Source organism: Thecamonas trahens, assembly GCF_000142905.1.
Source record: "Thecamonas trahens ATCC 50062 unplaced genomic scaffold supercont1.4, whole genome shotgun sequence".
Taxonomy (NCBI): domain Eukaryota; order Apusomonadida; family Apusomonadidae; genus Thecamonas; species Thecamonas trahens.
This window is the reverse complement of record NW_013657676.1, coordinates 239,939-259,436: the sequence shown is the minus strand read 5'-3', so window position 1 is coordinate 259,436 and position 19,498 is coordinate 239,939. Positions and strand designations below refer to the sequence as shown.

General features: G+C 65.5%; 5 protein-coding genes across 5 annotated transcripts; 3 read left to right on the top strand and 2 right to left on the bottom strand.

The window, feature by feature from the left end:
* The first annotated feature begins 10 nt into the window (after positions 1–10).
* Positions 11–449, top strand: AMSG_00976 (methylmalonyl-CoA epimerase). The gene has a single exon (XM_013906699.1). It carries the CDS (start codon positions 92–94, stop codon positions 437–439), a length of 348 nt encoding a protein of 115 aa, XP_013762153.1. The 5' UTR covers positions 11–91; the 3' UTR covers positions 440–449.
* A 210-nt stretch (positions 450–659) lies between these two features.
* Positions 660–3,116, top strand: AMSG_00975 (ligatin). Its single transcript, XM_013906698.1, has one exon. It carries the CDS (start codon positions 682–684, stop codon positions 2,542–2,544), a length of 1,863 nt encoding a protein of 620 aa, XP_013762152.1. The 5' UTR covers positions 660–681; the 3' UTR covers positions 2,545–3,116.
* On the bottom strand, positions 2,192–3,928 carry AMSG_00974 (uncharacterized protein). The gene is made up of 2 exons (XM_013906697.1): positions 3,831–3,928; positions 2,192–3,668 (listed from the first exon to the last, which is right to left on the bottom strand). The coding sequence occupies exon 2, from the start codon at positions 3,395–3,397 to the stop codon at positions 2,741–2,743; it is 657 nt and encodes a 218-aa protein (XP_013762151.1). The 5' UTR covers positions 3,398–3,668; positions 3,831–3,928; the 3' UTR covers positions 2,192–2,740.
* Positions 3,929–4,056: 128 nt separating this feature from the next.
* Positions 4,057–17,862, top strand: AMSG_00973 (sacs protein). Its single transcript, XM_013906696.1, has one exon. The coding sequence runs from the start codon at positions 4,148–4,150 to the stop codon at positions 14,972–14,974; it is 10,827 nt and encodes a 3,608-aa protein (XP_013762150.1). The 5' UTR covers positions 4,057–4,147; the 3' UTR covers positions 14,975–17,862.
* A 2-nt stretch (positions 17,863–17,864) lies between these two features.
* Positions 17,865–19,310, bottom strand: AMSG_00972 (uncharacterized protein; the record flags this gene model as incomplete). The annotated part of the gene is made up of 1 exon (XM_013906695.1): positions 17,865–19,310. The coding sequence occupies one exon, from the start codon at positions 19,308–19,310 to the stop codon at positions 17,865–17,867; it is 1,446 nt and encodes a 481-aa protein (XP_013762149.1).
* Positions 19,311–19,498: the final 188 nt, after the last annotated feature.

Here is a 19,498-nt window from a genome sequence, read left to right as displayed (position 1 = left end):
GGCGGGTGCAGCGGGTCCGCAGGGCTGGGGTGGGCTTGGCCGACTCAACCATGTTGCCATTGCGGTGCCAGATCTGGATGCCGCGTGCGCCATGTACCGCGATGTGCTCGGGGCGCAAGTCTCGCAGCCGGAGCCGCAGGAGGAGCACGGCGTGTACACGGTCTTTGTCGAGATGCCCGGCGAGGGCGCCAAGGTCGAGCTCATTCATCCGCTCGGCGACGCCTCGCCCATCGCCAACTTTCTGGACCGCAACCCGTCCGGGGGCATCCACCACATCTGCTTCGAAGTCGATGCCATTGACGCCGCCATGGCCGACGTCCGCGCCAAGGGCATCCGCACCCTCTCCGAGCACTCGAAGATCGGCGCCCACGGCAAGCCGGTCGTCTTCCTCCATCCCAAGGACTGCGGCGGCATCCTTGTCGAGCTCGAGGAGGCTTAGTCGACGCCAGTCCCAGCCGCTGCGCCGTCCATCAGCGCCACTCGCTCTGGGTCTTCCATCGGACTGTCTATCAAGCCACAAGCCAATAGATACGGAAGAGTAGCGTCAAACACACGCACACACATATATGCACGCGCATGCCCTCTCCCCCCCTCCCCCCCCCCCTCCCCCCCCCCCCAGCCTCGTCGAATCGGATCGATCCCCGCAACACCTCTCCACTCACCACCCCGCCACTCTTGCCCATGTTCCGCAAGTCACTGGAGACATCCGGCCGGGCCCGGGTCAAAGGCGCTGTGGTCAAGAAGGTCCGTGCCGCCCTCCAGGCTGTAGTCCCGGGTCTTCCCGCGGCTGTTGCCGGCCTTGTGTTGCACAAGAAGACGCCCGTGACCGAGGTCAAGATCCGCGAGCCCAAGGGGGTGGTCATCTACGAGGCTGTCGTCTCCACCGCAAACAAGTGTGACGATGAGCATCCACTGAACAAGGTTCTGGATGCCTTGCGCGAGTGCCCGGACTCGGACGTGGCGGCCGAGGCTGTCGCTTTCTCGGAAGCCTCCATTCCGCTCGTCTTTGATCGCAGCAATGGGAAGCTGGCCGACGTCGTTCCGAGCGTGTACCTCCTGTGGATGGCACCGACTGCGATTCCGGTCATGCGAACGCATCGCCCGGTTCTCGACCGCCTGCGAGGTGGTGCCGATCTGATGCTTCCGGGCGTCGTCGCCACTCAGGATGAGATCCGCTCCTGGCGCGTTGGCGAGCTCGTAGCCGTCACTCTTACTGAAGGCTCGGCCGCCATCGCTGTCGGTGCCTGCCTCGTCGACGCCGATCATGTCCTCCACTACGGTATGGTCGGTAAGGCCGTCGAGATCCTGCATGTATGGCTGGACGAGCTCTCGCAGCTTTGGCCGCTGGGCGTTTGCTCTCTTCCGCACCTCGCCGGACCTGCCGCTCCTGCTGCTGCCGCCGGGCCCGAGCCTGAGTCTCAGCCCGACCCGGGTGCAGAGTCCGACACGGCTGATCCAGTCCGTGTTGACGCTCCCGACGAGGCTGGCCCTTCGGCCGCACCCACCTCGCGCGACGAGGCCGACGCCAGTCTACGTCACGCCTTTCTCAACGCGCTCAAGACCCGCGGCGCCGATCTTCGGGCCGCGCTCCCTCTCGAAACGTCGACCTTCATGTCGGCATATGTCGTCCCATCGCGTGCTGTTGGCGAGACCGTCTCCATCAAGGCTTCGTCATTCAAGAACCTGACCAAGTTCCTCAAGTCGCAAGCGGCCGACGGCCTCATCTCGATCAAGGACAAGGCCGGTGTTATGTTTGTGGTGAGCGTGGCGTCGGCGTCGCACCCGGCCCTCGCAAGCCACGTTGCGTCGCGGACCGTGTATGAGAACGACGCCGCGGCGGCGGCCAAGGCTGAGCGCCGCGCCGCGGCTCAGGCTGCGCAAGCCCGCGCCTCTGCCCTCCCATTCTTCCGCGAGCTCGTCGCACCGGCCCGCCGCGCCGAGTCGCTCTTCCTTGCACTTGGCCTAGACCCGAGCAAGGATGCTCCGATCCCGCAGGGAAAGCTCACCAAGGCGCTCGCCAACTATGTCCGCGAGCGCGAGCTGGGCTCGGGTGCCGCTACCGCCCTCGACGCAAACCTTGACTCTGCCCTCACCGCCAAGGCCCGCGCCGCGTTTGTGGGCGACGACGGACGCATTGCCCGAAAGGATCTCGTTCGCGCTTTGCTCGCCGCCAACGCTGTCAAAAAGGTGACCGAGTTTAATCCGCCGTACGGTACCCAGCTCTTGCTTCGCGGCGAGCCGCCCAAGCTTGTGGTTACCGTCGCCAATCGTGGCGGCAATCGGCGCAAGGCCACCACAGTTGTCTCCAATCTCGCGGCGCTGCAGCTCGACGCCGCATCGCTCGCTGGCGACCTCTCGACAGCTTGCGCCGCCTCAGCCACTGTTCGCGACAACGACCTTGTTGTACAGGGTGACAAGGTCGATGACGTTATCGGCTACCTCGCCAGCGAGTGGGGTGTGCCCGGCAAGGCCGTCACGCTGGTCGACAAGCGCAAGGGCAAGGGCGGAGGCGGCGGCCGCGGCCGCGGCAAGAAGCGCAAGTGAGGCCATGCAATCGCTTCGCGTGCTCGTTCATGTCCAAAAGTCGGAATAATCGTACTCGTACTCGTAGGTGTACACTGTCTCGGACGCGGACACGTCCTCAACCAGCGCCGCCCGCGGCGCAAGCGGCGATGCGTCGGCCCGCAGCGGCTCGGTCCGTGACGCCTTGCGCCCGCTCGGCGTGGCAGGCGCCGACGTCTCACTTGGCTTGCGTGGCGCATCGGCCTCTTTGATGTTGCTTGCGTCGTACGCCAGCACCGCGCGGAAGCCGTCGGCATACTTTGACGACTTGCACGCCTTGTCCAGTCCGGCCTTGCTCAGTACAAGCTCGCCGCACGTTGGCAGATACGAGGTGTAGAACCAGAACTGCAGCGCTTTGGTCTTGCCCCGCACCGCCCGTGTGTGGTGGACCACAACCTTGGCATCGCCGGTAACCACAAGCTCCCCGCCAGCCACACTCTCCAGCGCCAGCTCCACCGGCACATCCGCAAGCACCGTCCCGGTCGCCACCACCGGATCGCCCTTGCTTCTCCCCACAACCTTGCCGTCGACGTAAACCGAGACCGAGGCTCGAATCCCGCCGCCGCCTAACCGTGGCATCGGCCCGTACAGCTTCACACTCGTCAGCTGCACATCGACTGCGTCGCGCAGCCCGCCCTCGACCGCCACCGTCTCGTAGTACCGCACATACCGCGCCTGTGATGGAATCGTAACCCCTTGCCGTTCTTTGTCCGCGCGTTGCCGTAGTACTCCAGCGCCGCGCTCGCGGTCGGGTACTTGCCGAGTGCAATGAGCAGGCAGCAGATGAGGAGCCCTGTCCGGCCTTTGCCGGCCTTGCAGTGGACGGCAACCACATTGTCCGGGTCCGCCTCTAGATACGTCAGCGCCTCGGCCACAAACTCCAGAATCATCCACATCGGACACGGGTTGTGGTCATCAAACGGAAGCTCTACCACCTTGACATCAGGCCCAAACACATCCAGCGGATACCGCCGCTCCGAGCAGAGGTTGAAGACCCGAAAGTGTGCTCCGTGCTTGAGATGGAGGAACGAGACCACGTGCGCCCGCGGGTTGCGGTACAGCCCCTCAACTCCTGTCGACGGATACCCCATAGCCAACACGTTCGGCTGCTCCCACACGCGCACATGCACACACGCGCCCCACATACCTCGTCCTCGTCAGTTCCCTGCCCATTGCTCTCCTTGCCTTCCCCTCCCCCTCCCCCTCCCCCCCCCCCTCCCCCCCCTGTCACCCCTTCACGCCGCCGTTGCCAACGGCTTCCGGCATACCTCGATGTACGTCATGTCCAAGTCAAAGCCATCCTCACAAAGTCTCCGCTTCTTCTTGGATACCAGGCTGCGCAGCTTGTTGAACATCTCAATGCGTGGCGAGAAGTCTTGCCACCACACCAGTGTGTGACCCGTTAGACTGCCCCCCCCCTCTTGTTGGTTGCCAGCCGACACGAGTGAGGAGTCCGCCTTCGCCTTCCACGACCGCCGAGTGTCACACTCGGCTCAGGCAGCCACGCCGACGACGACCTGCCCTTCAGCCGCACCAAGCGCACCACATTAGACTCGCTTGCAAGTGGCACGTATATTCAGACATAATGGAGCTCGGGTCGTCGTTTGGGCCCAAGCTCAAGCTTACCACCCGCCTGAGGGAGATCCTTGCCATCTACCCCGCTGGCGTCTCGGTCCTCCGGGAGCTGCTGCAGAACGCAGACGATGCCGGTGCGGCGACACTCGCGCTCTGCCTCGACAAGCGAGAGTTTGACACAGACTCGCTGGCCTTTCCGGGACTCGCCCCGTTTCAGGGTCCAGCGCTGCTGGCGTACAACGACGCTGTGTTCTCGGATGCCGACTTTGAGTCGATCCAGCGCGTCGGCGACTCGGGCAAGGCGAGTTTGCGGACCAAGACCGGCCGCTTCGGCATCGGCTTCTGTGCTGTCTACCACCTCACCGAAGTTCCTTCGTTTGTCTCGCGCTCAAAGCTTGTATACTTTGACCCGTCGCTGCGCTCGCTTCCTCGGGTCTCCGCCGCCGATCCGGGCACCGCCATCGACATGACCGACCCTGGCGTCGCCGATGCGCTCTCGTCGCACGCATCGCAGTTTGCGCCGTATGCGCTGCCGGCAGGAGCTCTTGCGCCCGGCCAGGCCGATTATGATCCGCTTGCCGGTTCCAACTTTGATGGCACCCTCTTCCGGCTTCCCCTCCGGACTGAAGACCAGGCAGCGGCGTCCGAGCTCTCCAAGGAGGCCTTTACCTCTGACGATATACTGCAGCTATTCGACGACTTTGCGCACGACGCCCACAACATGCTCCTTTTTCTCAAGCACGTCGCCTGTGTCAACCTGTTAGTGTGGGAGGCCGGTGCTAGCGCTCCCTCTCTGCTTGTCTCTCTCACCGCCGCCACCCGATCTCTGCCGCCGGAGCTCCCGCTGCCACGGCACCCGCTCACGTTGCTGCCGCCGTCAGCCTCGCCGCGGTCGCTTCTCAACCAAGTTGTAGGTTCGACGCCAACCGCTTGGATCGAGGCCTCGGCCGCGTCTACAACCGTCGCCTACGTCCTCGATGTAACCGTTGCTCGCAGCGGCTCGCCTGATGTCACGACATCGCTCCTGATTCTTCAGGGCCTGACAGGCGGGCAGCCGCTCGCCCTCGCCACTGACGAGACGCTCATCGAATTTGGTTTCACCTTTCTGCCGCTTGTCGGCCTCGCGCTCCCACTTCATCGCGGCTGCCTCGGTCGAGCCTTTTGCACCCTCCCGCTTCCGACCCACACCGGGCTCGCCTTTCACATCAACGGTGCCTTTGAGCTCTCGTCCAACCGGCGCGACATCTGGCATGGCCTTGACTTGACCGGCCTTGGTAAGACCCGTGCCGACTGGAACAATGCCCTCATCACCGAGGGCATCCCGCCGCTCCTCAGCCTTGGCCTCGCGCTCGTCTCCCGGCCTGGTCTCTCCGCCCATCGCCTTTTGCCTGCCGATCTGCTCCCGGAGCCAACTTCCGTCCACCCGCCTTGGTCTTCGCTGCTTGCGCCGCTTGCATCCTCTACTCTGGATCCACCGCTTCCGCTCTTTGTTCCCGACAACCCTGACGCGGGTCTTGTTGCACTTCCCGACGCCCGTCTCTTACCACCGTCGGTGCCAGCCGACTCGCCGCTGGCACTCGCCATTGCTCATTGCGTCGACGATCCCGCCCACATGGTAACGACGTCGCCGCCTCATCTCCTTCGATTACTGGCATGCTCGCCAGCGACATCAGCGGCGATAGAGAAGGCCACTATTGCACCTGCATGGATTACTGCCAGCGTTCTGCCTCTCCGACCGCGCTACCCGGTGAGCGAGCCTGGCGTTGCGCTGCTCGCCTGGCTAGCAGCTACCCCCGGACTAGATCTCAGCGGGGACGGCCCGCTCTTCCCGCTCGCTTCTGGAGAGTTTTCCCCGCTTCCTGCGCAGGGCGCCTACATTGCTGCCCCAAACTCTCCCGAGGCGCTGCTTCTTGCTGCGCTTCTCCCCGAGCGCAGCGTGGCTTCTGCTGTCGAGGGTACCGATGTCTTCGACATGCTCACTTCGCTAACGCCAGACCGGCTTGGGCATCGTCTTGTTGTCGTAGCTGGGCCGGGTGACCTTCCACAACGCGACCTTGTCGCCGTGGCGTCGGCGTCGCCAGACGCCGTACTCGCCTACATGAAAGTGCGCAAAGGCAGCGCGACGAAGCTTGCTGGAGCGCAAGTGGTCCCTGTTCTCGCCGCCACTGACAGATACCCGGTCCCATCGTCGCTTGCGACGTCGCGACTTGTTCTGCCGCCGCACGCCGCCTCGCTCCTGGCCAACCAAGCCGACCTTCCGCGGCTGTTGCTCTCGCTTGGGCTTCCTGTGGCGGCGACGCGCAGCGGGCTCACAGGTCTTGCGCACGAGTTCTCCTTTGACGGCCTGGCGCGCGCAGCCTCGGTCGCTCCGTCAGACTTTGCGGCTGCCATCAGCACACTCTCTGCTAGTGATGCGAACACACTACGCTCTCTGCTTGCTGACCTCAAGACCAGCACCCACGCCAACCTCGACTCGCCGCACACTGCTGACTTTGCAGCGAGCCTAATTGCAGCTCCGATGTGGCCGCACATTGCGTGCGGAGGCGGGACTCAGCTCGGCTCTCTCGGTGCCCACTTTCTTGTCCCGCCGGCCACACCGAGTGCGCTGCTGGCGCCGTCATGTCTTGCGCCGCTGCCAGCGTCTGTCCATGGGCTTGCTGTCTGGCTCGCGCCGTTCGTCGAGCAGCTCGACAGCATTGGAGTCATTGCCCGCGCCTTTGTGCCATGGCTTGCAGACTTGCTCTCTGCCGACGAGGCTGTGCCACTCCCGGGTCACATCGATGTCGGCATCCGATTGGCGCTAGAGAACGTCGACGCGCTCCGCGACGAATATCCCGTAGCGGTTGACATCCTTGCTTCGCTTCCGTTTGTGCTCCGGGCCGGCGGCGACAGCTGCGCCCGCGCCCGTGCCAATGAGCTGTATGATCCTCAAAGCGATGAGTCTCAGCTTGCAGTCCTCCTCCCGCCAAACCACTTTCCGGCCGAGGGCTACACGGCTCCGATCCCTCTGCATGCGCTGCGGCGCCTCGGTCTGCGTAGTCGGCTCACACCCGATGCAGTTGTGGCAGCTGCAAAAAGCGCCGCTGCAGATCAAGCCTGCGACCGCGGCAGCTTGCTCCTCGAGTACCTTGCCGTTCAGCCGCGACTGGTGTCGTCGCTCACCGAACACCAGCTTACCGCTCTCCGCTCGACGCCGTGGCTTCCGGTTGCCGGCTGCCCACCGAATGACCTGCCATGGCTCCCCTGGCGCGGAGCCGAGGAAGCTCGACCGACCGCTGCCCCAAGAGATGTCGTTCCTCCGCAGTTGGCTGCATACGCTTCGGTCTCCCGATTTGTGCTCGATAGCCATCGTTCGCTCGCCTGGCCGCGCCACGTTGTCGATGCTCTTGGCTGGCCAGGTGGTGCTGAGGACCTTGATTCTGAGCTGGTAGTTGCCCAGCTGGTGGCGCTTGGTCAACTGCAAGCGCCTGATCTCGCCCACGCCGGTGCCGCACTGGCTCGCATTGTTCCGCATGTGTACGCGCTACTTGCATCGGCGCTTGGTGAAGCCTCGGCTCCGCGCCCTGACTGGATGGAGCGTCTCTGTAGGCCGGGCATCCGGTGGATTTTCCAGGGCTCGGCGTTTGTTGAAGCCGGCGTGGTGGCGTTTTCGGCGGTCACTGACCTCCGCCCGCTGCGGTATGTCGTGCCTGCAGACATGGTTCCGTTTGGCCCGCTCTTTGTCGCCGCCGGGGTGCCTCCCGCGTTTCCACCCCGGGTCTATCTCGAGGTGCTCGCGGAGGTGGCGAGCGCGGGGCCGACAGCCTGGCCGATCTCGCTCGAGCGGGTGACCGCCATTCTGATTCATCTCGCCTCGATTGTTCACACGCTCACGCCCGACGAGCGCGGCGCTGTTCTGCTGCCGGATACCCGGCGGCGACTGGTGCCAGCCGCAAGCCTCACCGCCAACGACGCGCAGTGGGTCGAGTCAGGCAGCGGGGCACTGCCAGACGGCGTAGGGGCCGCTGATGTGGTGTATGTTCACGACGGGCTAGCCACGTCGGTTGCGCTTGCGCTCGGCGCAAAGTCGCTACGGGCGCTGCTCTGGGCGCGGGCGTCGGATCACATGGCGCTAGCCGCTGTTAACGCGGAGGAGTTTTCGCAGTCCCAGTCGCTCACCCACACCATCTCCGGTGTGCTCGATCTCTATCCATTCGGCCTCGGTCTCCTCCACGAGCTGGTGCAGAACGCAAACGATGCCGGTGCGTCCGAGGTTGTATTTTGCCTTGACCTTCGCAACCATCCACGCGACAAGCTCCTCGCCGACTCGATGGCTGAACTTCAGGGACCAGCGCTGCTCGTCTACAACGACGCCCCGTTCACAGATGCAGACTACGCCGCCATTGCGTCTATAGGACAGGGCGCCAAGGCGGCGGATGCGGCAGCGACTGGCAAGTTTGGCCTCGGTGTATGTGCCACCTACCACGTCACCGACACGCTCACCTTTGTCTCGGGCTCATCGCTGGTGGTCTTTGATCCACACGGAAGGCACCTTCCGTCGGCGTCGGCCGGCATCCGCCTGCGGCTGGATCCGGGGTTGGCAAGCATGTTTCCGGACCAGTTTGCGCCGTTCTGTGTCCTGGGTCACCGGCTGGATGCACCGCTCGACGGCACGCTGTTCCGGCTCCCGCTGCGAACCTCGGTCCAGGCGCGTGACTCGGCATTTGGTGGGCAAGTCTCGCCGCGTGCCATCCTTGATCTTTTCGCGGCGTTTGAAGCTGCGCCCGACGCCGCCGGCTCTCTGCTCTTCCTCTCCTCTGTCTCTCGTCTCAGCTTTCGCGTTTTCGCCGACGCCCCGCTGCCGAGCCAAGCCCAGCAGGCACTTGTGGTGGCTGCTGGTTTTCCTCATGCCGACCTCCATGGTGCGGGCGAGCTGTTTGCGTTTTCGCGTGCCGCTCTCAAGGCGTCGCCGCTCTCAGCGCCGGGCACTGTGCTTGCGCCAGGAGGTTCACTCGTGGTGCCGCCGCCTGCGCGCGCGTCGAGGGCCGCGTTTGCGCGCTGGCTGCAGACGATCGAGCAGCAGCCGGGACACAGCATGCTCGCTGGGCATGCAGCGGCGGCGGGTATTCTTGCTCACTCGCTTGCCACCATGTCGCTCGTACACGCGCCATCGGGATCCACCACCGCGTTTGCTGTCGCGTCAGCAGTGGGAGGTGTCGAGGCGACGCGGCTCGCGGTTGAGCAGGCAAACGCCAAGCAGCGCGGTGTTGTTCGACTGGTGCCGTTTGCGCAAGTCGCCATCCCGCTCGCGAGCAGTGGCAACGAGGTGACCGAAGCTTGCTCGCGAGTCTTTGTAGGCCTTCCGCTCCCGCTCCACTCGGGTCTTCCGCTGTGGATGTCGGCATCGTTTGAGGTCTCGTCCAATCGACGCGAGCTGTGGAGTGCATCCCAAACCGAGCAAGGTGTAGCTGCCCAGCGCGCTGCCTGGAACGCCGCTCTTCTCCGCGGGCTGCTTCCGTTTACCGCCTCACTAGCGCTTGTGGGGGTGGTCTTGAGCATGGGACCCAATCCACTGCCTGGCGACATTGTGGCCCGCTGGCCACACCGGCTGAACCTGGCGAGCGAGGCCTTTGCACCGATGATTGACGCGATGTACGTCGATTTGCTACCGGTGCTGCCACTTTTCGGCGACGATCGTTCGATATTGCATCCGTCGTTTGTCCTTGTCGAATCAGAAGCGTTCGAGGCAGTGTCCAACTCGCGTGTGGCCCGCGTCGTAGCCAGCCTCGGCTACACTCTTGTACCGATACCGTCTGCTGTCTTGGCCTCGCTGGGGCCGACCGCCAACGCGCTTTCGCCAGGTCTGGTTCGGGCCATGCTTCGCGAGCACGGCTCCAAGCGCGTCGCTGGCGCACTTGTTGGCGAGATGTCCGAGACCGACGAGTTGGTGGGGTACTTGATGTCGGATCTCATTCCGCTGGATCTTGTCGCGCTGCCCGAGCTCATGGGTCTTCCGCTGCTGCAACTGCTTGATGGACGGGTGGAGACGATTGCGCCGCCGCCTACCACGGTGGTGGCAGTGTCTGTACCGAGTCTGCGTCTCGCGATTGAGCGAGCGGCAGCGGCCGGGGGCATTGGCGTGGTCGATGCGTCTGTGGTGCCGCCTCAACTCCACGACGTACTGGCCTGGCTTGCGGCGCTTGAACCGCAGGCTGCAAACCTGGTCTGGGCCGAGAATGCCGAGCAGCTGCGGTATGTGCTCGCCCGTGGGCTAGACACTGCTGGTGATTGCCCGCAGCTGGGAAGCGAGCCGTGGCTCTCTCGCGCGTGGGTGGATGCGGTGTGGTGTGGTGTCGAAGACGCGGTATTTGCCTCGCGCAGCGTGCTCTTTGACCTTCCGCTGGTCATTGCCCACGACGGGCTCCGGCTGGTTGCCATGGCTCAACCGGGTCTCTGCGATGGTTCAGGGATGGATGAAGATGTTTGCGACGCTCTGCGTGTGCTTGGGCTTACGTTTGCCGAGCCAGGCCTCCTTGCCGCCCACGGATGGATGTCGGGCCACATGGCGTCGTGCGAGCTGGGGTCGATTGCCACAGCGCTTGATGCCGTGACTGCAGGCTGGGCCGAGAGCGACTGGCAGGCCTCGCCTAAGCGTGAGGCTGCACTCGAGGTGGTAGCTGAGTATCTTTTGTCGGCGCTGGCGTTACCAGTCGGTGCCAAGACACTTGCTGGCAGCGCCGCGCTTTCGGCGCTTGTCACGCGGATGCCGCTGGTGACGATCTACGGGGCTGACGGAGTTGTGCAGCGGGTGGCGCTGTGCGGTGTCGATGCGGTCCTCCCGCCTGCCTCGGTATGTGATGCCACGTTGCTTGGCTCGCTCAACGCTGACTCTTTGGCAACACCGTCGGGGTCGCGGCCGCGAGTCTTTGTGGTGGCACGGAGCGCGGCCGAGCGCGGCGCGCTCGGCGCGCTGGGTGTGACCATCCTCAATGAGACACGGTTCTATCGCGAAGTCTTCCTCCCGCAGCTGGCGAGCAGCAGCCAATCGGTCCTAGCTCCGGAGCTTGTGCGTTCGGAGCAAATGCGGGTGCTTCTGGCACGGCTGCCGTCGCTGGTGGAAGAGGCTCCTCTTGTTGAGCAGCTGCGGAGAACACCGCTGGTGGCGACGCGGAGTGGCACGCTGGTCACTGCTGCCGAGCTGTACCACCCTGATGCCAGGATGGCTGCGCCGTTTTTGGACGCCAAGAGTCAGGTGCCTGGACCTGAGTTTAGCTCTCCCGAGGTGCTTGCCGGGCTTGCGGTCCTTGGCCTGCGACCGTCCGCCGACGTTGATGCGGCCATGACTGCGGCGCGCCAGCTTGCGGCAGCCGAGCCGGACGCGGTAAGCCTTGAGCGGGCAGTGGAACTGTTTGGCTGGTTGGGTCGGGTGTGGCCAGTGCTGATGGGTGAGTCCGAGCCTGATTCAACCGACTTGAGCGACTCGTTCTCCGACTCTGACGATGATGGCGGCGAGTGGAGCGGCAGCCGCAACAGCCCAAGCCGGGTCCTGGAATTGCTTGACATTGCGTGGCTCCCACTCGACCCCAATGTGCCGCATCCGTTCCTGCCGCGATGCGATGCGGGGAGCAGCGGCCGGGCGCCGCCGACGGCATGCAAGCCGCCGGGCGTCGACAGCTGGGCACTCTGGTCTGGGTCGCATGCTGTGGCGCACCCTTCCCTGGGTGGGGATGTGTTGAGTCGCGCACCCAAGCTCTGCGACGCGCTGGGATGGTCCGCGCCGCCGACTGGCGCCTCACTAGTGCTGCAGCTGCAGGGCATGGCACGCATGCTAACCGAAGAGTGTGTACAGTGGGACGGCATCGAGGATGTGCTGGACAAAGTCTACAACGCGCTGGCGGATCTGCCGCCACGAACGCAGCCAGCACCCGAGTCTGTGGCAAAGCTTCCGGTGGTGTGGCTTGGTGACGGGGGCTTTGTGCCGCCGCTTCGGTGCGCACTCTCGCCAGGCAAGGAGCTTGCGGCCGAGGGCGTGGGCGATCTCGCGCCGTGGCTGTGGGTAGTGCCGACGACGCTTCCGACGTCTTTTGTGGCTGCATACCAAGTGCTGGGCGTTCCCGCGCATTTCGCTCCTGCTGCGCTGGTGGCGTGTACTGATGCAGTGGCCGCTTCTGTGGGCGACGGCGGCATACTCGCTGAGCGCGAGCTAGATCTGATGTTGGGTGTGCTGCGGGCTCTGGGCGGAGCGATAGACGAAGGCCTTGAGCTGGATGAGGTGTTTGTGCCGACAGTCTCGCACCGGGTGGTGGCAGCGAGTCGGGCATACGTCAACGATGCGCAGTGGTTGGATCCGAGTGCGCTTGCGGCCAAGGAGGCTGAGGGCGCGTTCTATGTGGTGCATGCAAAGGTGCCGGCGAGTGTGGTGGCAGCCAGTGTGAGCCTCTCGCTGCGCAATCTGCTCACTGCGCACGACGAGGCGACGACCCAGCTGCGGTGTCCTGGGTCGGCGGAGCTGGCGCCGCTTGCGGCGCTGTGGGGCGCATCGACCGCGGACGGCTTGTTCCGCGTGGCAACGGATCTGATGCTGGTGGCTGATGCCATGGGTGCACGCAAGGCGCGGTTGGTGCTTGATGCGCGGCACCATGCTAGCGTCTCGCTGCTCCAACCGGGCCTTGCGGCTGGGCAGGGCCCAGCGCTTGTTCTTCTTGTGCCTGGGGTGGAGCTCGATCTCTCGCTGCTGGGCGAGTTTATGGCCGATCCACGGGTCGGCACGGTGCAGCGAGGTCTGCTCCGCCGAGCGTTTGTGGTCGGGCCGCTCGTCCAAGTCCTGTTTGGCTCGACACTTGCGCTGTTTGACCCGAGTGGCGAGTGTCTCACGGCTGAGCTTGGTCCGAACGACAATGCGGGGAGCTCGGGCTCGTCGCGCGGACAAGCGACGGCGTACGAGATTCACAACTCCAAGGTGGTGACTCGGTTCCCGGACCAGTTTGCGCCGTTCGGTGTCTTGGGACTTGCCCCCAGTCGGCGGGTGGGCGGGACGGTAATCCGAGTCCCGCTTGCGGGCGGCGTGGCCAACAGCGCGGCGCTGGCGGTGCTTGCGGAAAGTCTTGCAGCGCGTGCCGACTCGATGCTTGTGTTTCTGCGGAGCGTTGCGGATGTGCGCACTGTGGCCGTTGATGAAGACGGCGAGACGAGCCAGGTCTTCCGAGTGAGTCTCGCGGGTGGCGAGGAGCAGCTTGCACGCCGCAACGCTCTGTTCACCTCGACGCAGTGGGTCGGGTGGCGGATGCTTGCGTTTCAGCCGACACGGCTTGATGTCTCGCTAGGCATACGAGTGGTGCGACCCGAGGCGGGCGAGCCGGAGATGGTGCAGTGGCGGGTGGTGGCATTGGTGGGTGCCGGTGGAACGCGTGCAATGGCGCGCGACAAAGCTAACGCAAGCCTTGGGCTGTATCCGATGGGTGCGGTGGCGGCGCGGGTGAGTCCTGGGCCGTGCGCCGGCGAGATGGTGGCGCCGTTGGCGTTGGGGGCTGGCCGGCAGGAGGCTGGGCTCCCGGTGCTGGTGAGCGGTGGATTTGTGGTTGATCCGCTCGGCTCGGACGTGGTGTGGACCGACCGAGTGCGAATCGGCGCGCCGAGCAGCCTGGATGTGGCGGAGCTGGTCCGGATTGCCGAGTTCAACGCAGAGCTCCTCACGCAAAATGTGGTGGGCGCATACGCGATGCTTCTCGAGTCGCTTGCGAGCCAAGCGGCGCTGGCTCAGCCGGAGACGTACTACGGAACTTGGCCGAGTGATCTCCGCGATCCGCGGCTGGAGCGCCAGCTACGTGGTCCGCTGTACACCGCGATGGTGGCGCGGCCGGTGTGGAAGCTGGCGTCGAGCTCGGCGAGCTGGGTAACGGCGGATCAAGGCATGCTGGTTGAAGATGGGGCGTCTGCTGGCGTTGTCGACTTTGGTGCCAAGTTCTTTGCACTCCATGACTTGCCTCCGGGACTCAGCTCGCAGGTGGCGAGGCAGCTGCGGCAGACCGGCGGAGGCGATGTTCAGTTTCTCACGCCTCAGGCCCTGCGGCGGGTGCTTACCGCGGACGGGCTTGGCATGGCGCACTTTGATTCTATGGCCCAGGTGGGTGAGGTGCTTGCCTTTGTGGTAAGCGACGTGCTCGGCAATGATCGCGAGGGCCCGCTCGCTGACGCCCTGGCGAGTCTGGAGGGTGTACGTGTTCTGGCGACGATGGGTGGGACGTTGGAGGCGTTTGCAGACCTTCGCGACGATGCGAGCGACGCCTCGCTGATCGGCTCGTTGCTCTCGGGCATTGGGGCAGCGTTCCGGCGGCGCGAGAGTGCCAAGGCGCAGGAGCGAGTGGCGGCGCTGGAGGCTGTGCGTGCGCAGCGCCGACGAGCGCCGCTGCTGCTGTCTCGGACGGCCGACGACGACCACTACCGATTGCTCCCAGTGCTCGGCTCGTGGGTGAACATGAGCGTAGCACGGGTGTTCAACGCTGTGCTGGACGGCCTTGATCCTTGTGAGACTGAGGGCGTCGCGCTGGAGCACGGTCTCGGGGTCACGTTTTTTAGCCCGGACGTGCTCGCGCGGCTGGCACCGTCGATGGCAGAGGTACCGGTCGAGGGCGAAGCCGCAACGCCGGCGGCTGCCGAGTGGGTGCAGTTGGTGTGGGCTTATTTGGTGGCTGAGGCTGAGAGTCGCGGAGAGCAGGCCGCCGATGTGATGGGCGATCTGGAAGCGCTGCCGCTCCTTCCGCTCCGTGGCGAGCAAGTGGTGTACGTTTCCGGCTCGCTGCTGCCTCAGTGCGTGCTGCCGACAGGCAACCTTGCGCGACAGGGGGCACACTGGAGATGATGGCGGAGCTAGGCATGCGGCTGCTTGCGGCTCGGGAGCTGGGTGAGGCATGTGGCTCGGTGAGTCTTGCGGGCGTGACAGCATCGAGTGACGAGGAGGCTGGACGGGCGTTGATGCGGTGGCTAGGCGAGAGCAGAGTCGGCCGGTCCCAGCTGGCGGAGCTCGGACGCCGGCATCGGCGTGAGCTGGCGCAAACGATTATTGCGCTTGTGCGCGACGGCGAGGCTCTTGATGTCGAGCTTACGCGGCAGCTGCCGATCTTTCCGGACCTCGATGGCGCCTACGTGGCGCTTCCGCGCAGCGACGAAGCGACGCGGTATGTGCTCAACGATGCAAGCGTGCTTGACGGTCTTCTTGCGGGTGCACTAGAGTCGGCAGAGACGAGCAATGAGCTACGGGCTATGTTCGTTGGCGCTGACGCTCGGTACGCTGATGTGTACGCGGCTGCAGGTGTGGTGGAAGTCGATGTGGGCGCTGCGCTGCAGCTTGTTGGTGTCGACGGTGGGTATGCGATGCTAAGTCCTGTAATGCAGGCTCGGTTTGTGGACTGGATTGGCGAGCACTGGGACGAGTTATGCGGCGACGCGGGTGCAATGAGCGTGCTGCGGGAGGCGCGGGTGTTTGGTGAAGCTTGCCTGCGGGCGTGCGAGCTGTTTGACGAGCGTGTCCCGCTCTTTGCCGCCGTGCTCATGTCGCCCGAAGTGGGCCACGCGGAGCGGCACATCTACCGCCGCAAGAGCTCCGGGGTGACGCGCACTGGCAACGCATTCTGTCCGCGCTTGGCATGCGTTGCAGCGTGGATTGCGAGTCTGTGGTAGCGTTGGCCGAGCTCGTAGACCGCGATCCGGGTAACGTGGCGGGCGGGCGAGCTCTGGCGAGTGCACTGGCCGGCGAGTTGAGCACGCGGGTGCTCGCCGGCAACCGGCAGGTGGCGAGTGCTCTGGGTATGCTCCGGATTGTGCCTGCGACGGTGGCAGGTGCGCGACGTAGCGAGCTGGTGCGGTACGCGGATGCGTGTCTGCCGGGCGACGCAGCGCTGTGCTTCAAGGTCAAGCCTGTGATGGAGGCATGTGCAGAGCCGCGGCGCGATGTGGCGATGCTGCTGGGCGTGGTGCAGCCGCTTGGGCTGGAGACGGTGGTGGCCAACTTGCTTGCCATCAGCGAGGACGACCTCGAGCTGTGGCCGCTGGATCTGGTCGGATGCGGGGTGGATGCTGCCTTTTGCGCGATGTACGAGCTGGTGCAGAGCGGGCTGGAGGATGGCCGCGAGGCGGTGCGTGTTCTGGAACGTGCGGCGGTGGTGCCTGTCTCGGGTTCGCGGTTGCTGCCGCCGCGGATGGTGTTTGAGGCGTGTAGCGGAGAGTGGGAGCCGTTTGTCGCCGAGGTGCCGAGCGCATTCCACCCGTACCTCCGGTTGCTTCGGGTTCTGGGGTGCGGCCGCGTGTGAGTGAGGCGCAGAGCCGCGAGATGCTTGCAGAGGTCGAGGCGGCGTCTGTGGTGCACGCTGGCATGTGGCTCTCGCCGTATCACATGGCCGGGTACACCGCGCTTGTGCGGAGCTCTAGTGTGGCGCCACGGCTGCTGCCCGACGGTGATGCGGTGCTGCGCATTGGCGCGCGTCTAATGCTCTGCCAGCTGCTGCCAGCAAGCGTGCGTGAGCAGTTGGTGGCCATCGCGCCAAGTGCGGTGGTTCATCCGAGCCTGGATGCGCGGCTTGCGGTGGGAGTGGCGGCTGAGCCGAGCTGGCGGGTGGTCGGGGAGTGGCAGGTCTGGCCGCGATGGCAAGGCAAGCTGGCGGGATGGAAAGTGATGACGACGCCGGCTGCAGATGTCGGAGTGCAGGTCGAGGTGCGAGCGAGCGGGGACGGCGCGGTGCAGGTTGCTACTGTCGAGTGGGCGGCGGCCGATGGGCAGGTGTGGATCCGTGCCGGTGACGAGGCCAGTATGGCGATAGCGGTGGCCGAAGCGGTGGCGGATGCCTGTGGCGGCGACGCGATGGAGGTACTCCGCGAGGTTTGGGGTGCGGCGGCTGTTCAGGAGCGACCGATGTGGCCGTCGCTGGAGTCGCGCGGTGTGCCCGGTAGTCCGGTCGGAGACTGCGAGGTGAGACAGCTAGCGATCAAGCCGCTGAAACGATTTGGGCGCGGCGAGGTTGTGGCTGTTGATGCGTGGCGTGGGACTCGGCCCGGGGCCGAGTTCTTTGTGCACGGGGTGGTTGTTCAAGAGCTGGCGTCATCGGTCAGTTCTGTCCTCCGTGCTGTTGTGGTCGACGTAGGGGGCTGGCAGGCAGCGGCTAGCAATTGGCCCGATGGCGCGCTCGAGGCGTGGCCCGAGCATGTCGAGCTGCGAAGGGCTGAGCTAGCATGCACAAGTGTGTGGGTGTTTGGCGTGAGCAGTGGGGTCGGCGGGCAGGATGCGTCCGCAGCAGGCGGTGCGGAGTCTGTTGCAGGAGGAGGCGGTGGGCATGTGGCCGGCGCGAGCGCAAGGCCGGACGGCGGCGAGGTGGCGGCGGTTGTGGCGTACATGGCTGCGGCGCTGGGGCTTCCAGAGGAGATCGACTCGCGCTCGGTGCAGAAGATGCTCGAGGAACGCGTGGCGCTCGGCGCAGAGGTGGCGCGGCTGGAGGCTGAGGCGGCGGAGGCGGCGGCGGTGGCGGCGGCGGCGGAAGCGCAAGTGGAGTCGCTGGAGAGCGGGTTGCAGTGCCCGATCTGCATGTGCGAGGTTGCAGACCGAGTGCTGACGCCGTGCGGACATCGCGTGTGCGACGGATGCGTGGCACAGCTTGTGGGCCGCGGAACCGCCAACTGCCCGATGTGCCGGGCCGGGTTTGACGGCGTTGTGCGCATCTGGCTCGAGTGAGAGCCGACAGTAAAAGGCAAACGCTGATGGCTCAGTTTGCGTCTGCGGGACGGCGAGAGCGCCGTGTCGAGTCTGGGGCGGTGCCAAGGCGTGTGGAGACCCGAGCGGAGGTCTTCTTGAGGCGCTGGTTGGACTCGGCCTCGAGCTGGTCGACGAGGGCGGCAAAGCGCGAGGGGTCAAAGTCCTTGCCGCGAGATGAGAGGATGAGCGACATGAGCTCCTCCTTTGCCTCTGCAAAGCGGGCCTCTTCGTCGCGGACAGAAGAGTACATGCGGTCGCGCTCGGAGCGGAGGTTGCGGATGGCGGCGACGCGCTTGTCGTAGGCGGCGAGCATACGCTGGGCGTCTGCGGCGCGGGCATCCTGCTCCTCGCGGAGATAGTGGCGGGCCTCTGCGAGGCGAATTTCCTCCTGCTCGCGACGGGCTGCGAGGCGGCGTGAGCGGCGGGCGAGGACGTCTGCACGAGCCTCGGCAAAGCGCTGTTGCTTGGAGGTTGCTTCGGCGAGGATGCGAGCCTTGCGCTCGGCCTCGAGCTCAAAGACGCGGTCGAGGACCATGTTGTGGTGTGCGGTGCGGATGTCTGACTGCTCGGCAAGGGCTGCGCGGCGGGCGGCGAGGAGCTGCTCACGCTTGGAGAGTGCGCGCTCTGTGGCGGTCTGCTCCGAGTGGAGGAGGTCTGCCTGATGGGCCTCGTAGTCAATGAGGTCGCGGAGCTGGTTGAACGCTTGCTTGCGATGGTGGATGATAGAGGAGATGTCCGGCGGCTTGACGCGCTCAGCCATGATGGAGACCGAGTGGCGCGTGGGCGGCCCGCGGCGGGTGCGGGCGGCGGTAGAGAGCGGATACTTTGCGGAAGCGATGGCGTAGTCTGTGCCGGGCGCCGAGTCTGCAACCAGCGCGGCGCGGGTGGGATGTGGTCCCGAGGCGTCGGTCGAGTCGAGGAGCGAGGAGCGCGAGGCTGTGGGTGCGTACGAGGCGCGGAGCGCGCGGCGTGACCTCCGCGACGGCGGCGGGACGTACGGGCGGCGCGACTTGGCCTGGACCCGCTTGGTGGGGCGGGCGCGGAGGATGGCGTCGAGCTCGTGCTCTTTGAGCGAGAGCTGCCAGACCATCGGATCCGAGGGCGAGACGCCGAGGACGGCAGTGAGGACAAAGAGGATGTGCAGGCAGGCGTCGGATTCGCCGCATGAGCACCCGTGCTTGTCGCCGAGGAAGACATGGAAGAGCGTGCCTCTACGGCCGGAGCGGGATTTGCCGCTACGGCGGCCGACAGTGTGGGCGAGCGGAGCGCCCAGCGCAGCAAGGACGCCCTTGAGGTGGCTGGGCGGGCGGGCGGGACGGCCGGCCGAGGTGTCGGCCACCACAAACGAGGTCGGCCCGGGCTCGTCGACCACCTCCAGCGGTGCCGAGGCCACGGCGGCAAGGCGCTGCGCCACGAGGGGAGGCGGGGCAATGCGCCAAGGGACGATGCGTGCCATGGGGGGTGGGGGTGGGGCGGGGTGGGGTGGGGTGGGGTGGGGGGTGGGGAGGAGGGGGAGGGGGTGGCAGTTGCCTGCTTTGCCACTGCGGGTTTGGTGTCGGACGGGGCGGGTGTATTGGGCCGAGGTGGAGGTGGTGATGGGGATGACCACAGTGGATCCCACGATCAGGGCGTGGGGGGGGGGGG

What these genes read in the sequence shown, in the direction of transcription:
- AMSG_00976 (XM_013906699.1), top strand. Translation starts at nt 92, where the DNA reads ATGTACCGCGATGTGCTCGGGGCGCAAGTCTCGCAGCCGGAGCCGCAG.
- AMSG_00975 (XM_013906698.1), top strand. Translation starts at nt 682, where the DNA reads ATGTTCCGCAAGTCACTGGAGACATCCGGCCGGGCCCGGGTCAAAGGC.
- AMSG_00974 (XM_013906697.1), bottom strand. Translation starts at nt 3,397, where the DNA reads ATGTGGTTGCCGTCCACTGCAAGGCCGGCAAAGGCCGGACAGGGCTCC.
- AMSG_00973 (XM_013906696.1), top strand. Translation starts at nt 4,148, where the DNA reads ATGGAGCTCGGGTCGTCGTTTGGGCCCAAGCTCAAGCTTACCACCCGC.